Below are 3408 nucleotides of genomic sequence, written 5' to 3'. Positions count from 1 at the left end.
ACAAGAAAATCAAGGGTCGAGGTAGATCCTACGGTGGAAATGGCATCAACATCGATGAAAGAGGCGGAGGTGGGAGGGTAGGTCTGAATTCTATTTGAATCCCTGAGCCCATCTAGAGGATATGATATGGAGTTCCATTGATTGACCATATATGGATCCTAGTCAACTAGCATTTCACTTTTCTCTCCTACTAGCAGATTGGATTGACTAGGGAGCAACCGATGCAGATATAGGGGCACAACTTATTAATTCATAAATACTAATGGTGAAGGCATGAGCAGTAGAAGAGACAAAGGCATATTTCCCTTTTCTCATATATATATATATATATATATATATATATATATATATATATATATATATATATATATATATAATGCAAGGTTAACAATTATGTAGAACTTCAAACAAGATTATGATAGGTATATTTAGAACCATTTTCCAAACCAATTTATTGATACATAAATCTACACATATAGGATGGTCGTGCGGGCTATGTTTACGTGGTTGTCCATCAAAGGGAAACAACAAGGATGAACATATTAGCATATTAGTATTGTAATCAACATTTAAGTTACTCACATAACATAACATTATTCTACTGGAATACTTGGTTCTTTCCATATAAATGGAACACCTTCAAAACATTGACTAAAACAAAATTGTCATGCAATCTATCATGTTGAGGTAATGTGAGAATTACAAATGAGTACATAAAAATTGTTCACCCCTTACAATCTAACATTCCTACCAATCAAACCAAATTAGAAAATAGAATCTAGATGCATCATTGCTTGGTGAACCTTGTCTAGCAAACTATTCATGCATGGTTGTAATCTCAGAAGTTTTAGGCTAGCAACATGATTGGCTTTGGCAAATACTTGTTTCAGGCAATGGTGGACAATAGTGAGGGCAATAAATAGATACTATGCATGTAATGTTATAATTTAATAGGTCTTATTTATATTGTTACTTATTGTTGTTATTTTGTAAAATAATATATTATGGTGAGCCTAAGTACTATTTTTCGATTATTGTGAGATAAATATGAAGAAAGAGAGAGATAGGTGGAAGTGGTAGTACAAGAACTTGGGTCAACCATGGATGAAAGGTGGAACACATTTATTTGTAATATGGTCAAATGTATCTACAAGTTGATCATCTATCATATCTATGGTGGATGAAATGTAAATTGGTTCTATACATGTCATATCAATATTTGTATAAAAGTGGTTCTATAATAAAGATATAAGTTAACTATTTCCATTCACCTAAATTTGGGAAGGTGGAAAGTAATTATCCAATCTTTGATTGAATTCATAGTGATTTAACATGTACTACTTTTTCATATTTTAAATAAAATTTGAAGAAAGAAAGAAACCTTGTTTTTATAATTGAGTGTTGTATTGTCAAAAAATGGGACCCATGTTGTCAACTCCTATCCCTATGATACATGTTTGCTCCACTATGGGACCTCTCCCCTATACTTTTATAGTGAAATGACCCTTGCACCTCCTTTGATGTAAGTGTTAATAATGAAGGAATTGACTTCTTAAGTTGCATGTAGTATTTTGCCCAATTTTAACACTACAATATTAGACAAAGATGGAATCAGCTATCTAGAACTCTCGTTGCACCCATGCATCCGTCATGTGTGTGATTTAGCCATCCATCCATGATGTGCAATTCCGTTCTATGCAATTTAATTCCAACAACACATTCAACACGATTTAACTCTAGATCTTTATGGTTAATTTATTTTTTCTAATAGTAGAATTAAATTTTATATTTAATATTTCATATTTTAAATGATAAAGAACACGTGTAAAATAAATATGCTACCTTGTTTTTAAAATAAAATAGATATGTTAACTTATTGTTTAAAATTAAAAATATATATTGTAGTATTTTAATATAGATTAGAATTAATGAAATGAATATTAATTCATTAAATTTATAAATTTACATAATAATGAAAAAAAATATAAACATAATGCTTTAAAAAAAAATGAGGTTGATTTCATTAGAGAGAGCTTCCTTGTCAAGCCTCAGGTCACACGGTCCAGTCTCCCCAGCTTATATGATACCAGAAGACGTGTTAAGCCAACATAGCAGATTCCTTCAGCCTTAAAAAAAATTTAAAATAATGCATTCTTCGATGTTTTTGAAAAAAAAATTACTGTGCAAACAAATTATATCGGCAGACAAAGATTGGTACCTGGGCCGATGGTATAATTACCTGGGCCAGGACCAAAATAGTATGGTGAGAACCTCCGTCCCTCCCTACTTCAAAATGTCCGCCAGTTTCATTCAAAGATTAAAAGCCCTGTAATCATCTGTGAATAAATTCACCTCTGGTGCAAAATCTAAATGCCCAAGCCCAATAGCTTCCTCCTTATACAGTTTTCTGGTTCAAGCCAGAATCCATAATCCCAACAGTCACACCTCTGCGCTTCAATTTTGCGAAACGGCCACAAGATGCAGGCAAAGGAAGCAGAATCCGAATCAATTGACGAAGAGCGGCAATCAAAAGGGTCTCTGCGAGTAGAAGCCATTCCTTCGGGCTTCGAAGCTTCAAGACGACGCAAACGCCGTTGGCGGATCTGCAGATGCTGTCTCTCCTGCGGTGCTGTCTTAATTCTCCTCGCCATAATCATGATCGTCCTGGCCCTAACGGTGTTCAAGGCCAAGGATCCCGTGATAACCCTAAATTCCGTCACAATTGATGACCTTAACGCAAATTTTGATTTGCCCACTTTGACGGTGCACATTAACTTGACGCTCACTGCGGACACATCGATCAAGAACACCAACAAGGCGGCTAGTTTCAAGCATGGCAACAGCACAACCTTGATCCTGTATCGCGGCAAGACGGTGGGGCAGGCCCTCATACCCCCAGGCACACTCAAGGCCGACAGGACCGCCAGAATGAATGTTTCTGTGACGGTCTTTGTTGACGCCGTTCTGTCAAGTGCTTCTGAATTTATCAGAGATGGGATTTCAGGGAGCCTCAATATGACCACCAGGACTGAGATCTCTGGGAGGGCTAATGTTCTGCATCTTATAAAGAAGCATGTGACTGTGATTGCTTTATGTGATATTACTGTTGATGTGTCTTCAAGGAGTTCTGAGGTGCTGCAGTGTAAAAAGAGCTACAAGCTATGACAGTACTTGTGCTTTAGGAGGGAAGATTCATTCAATTTACTTCCCAACAACAGGCCGGTTTCTGTTAGGATTTGTTTTGATCCAACTGGCCGATTTCCTTATACTGTCATTTGCACCCAACAAGCTGAAGCTGCTTACAGTATTTTACCCAATTTTAATACATTTTTACTCAAAATTTGATGATCATTCTTGTGTAATATTAATTGTAAATTTGCAGTAATCAAGAGGTAATATTCATTGTAA

At 35.8% G+C, this 3408-nt stretch overlaps 1 protein-coding gene across 1 annotated transcript; it reads left to right on the top strand.

Annotated features, from left to right (window-relative positions):
* The first annotated feature begins 2062 nt into the window (after positions 1-2062).
* LOC131060990 (uncharacterized) lies at positions 2063-3408 on the top strand. The gene has a single exon (XM_057994487.2). It carries the CDS (start codon positions 2479-2481, stop codon positions 3163-3165), a length of 687 nt encoding a protein of 228 aa, XP_057850470.2. The 5' UTR covers positions 2063-2478; the 3' UTR covers positions 3166-3408.

This window comes from Cryptomeria japonica, chromosome 9, assembly GCF_030272615.1.
Source record: "Cryptomeria japonica chromosome 9, Sugi_1.0, whole genome shotgun sequence".
Lineage (NCBI taxonomy): Eukaryota > Viridiplantae > Streptophyta > Pinopsida > Cupressales > Cupressaceae > Cryptomeria > Cryptomeria japonica.
This window is presented reverse-complemented; position numbering and strand designations above follow the sequence as displayed.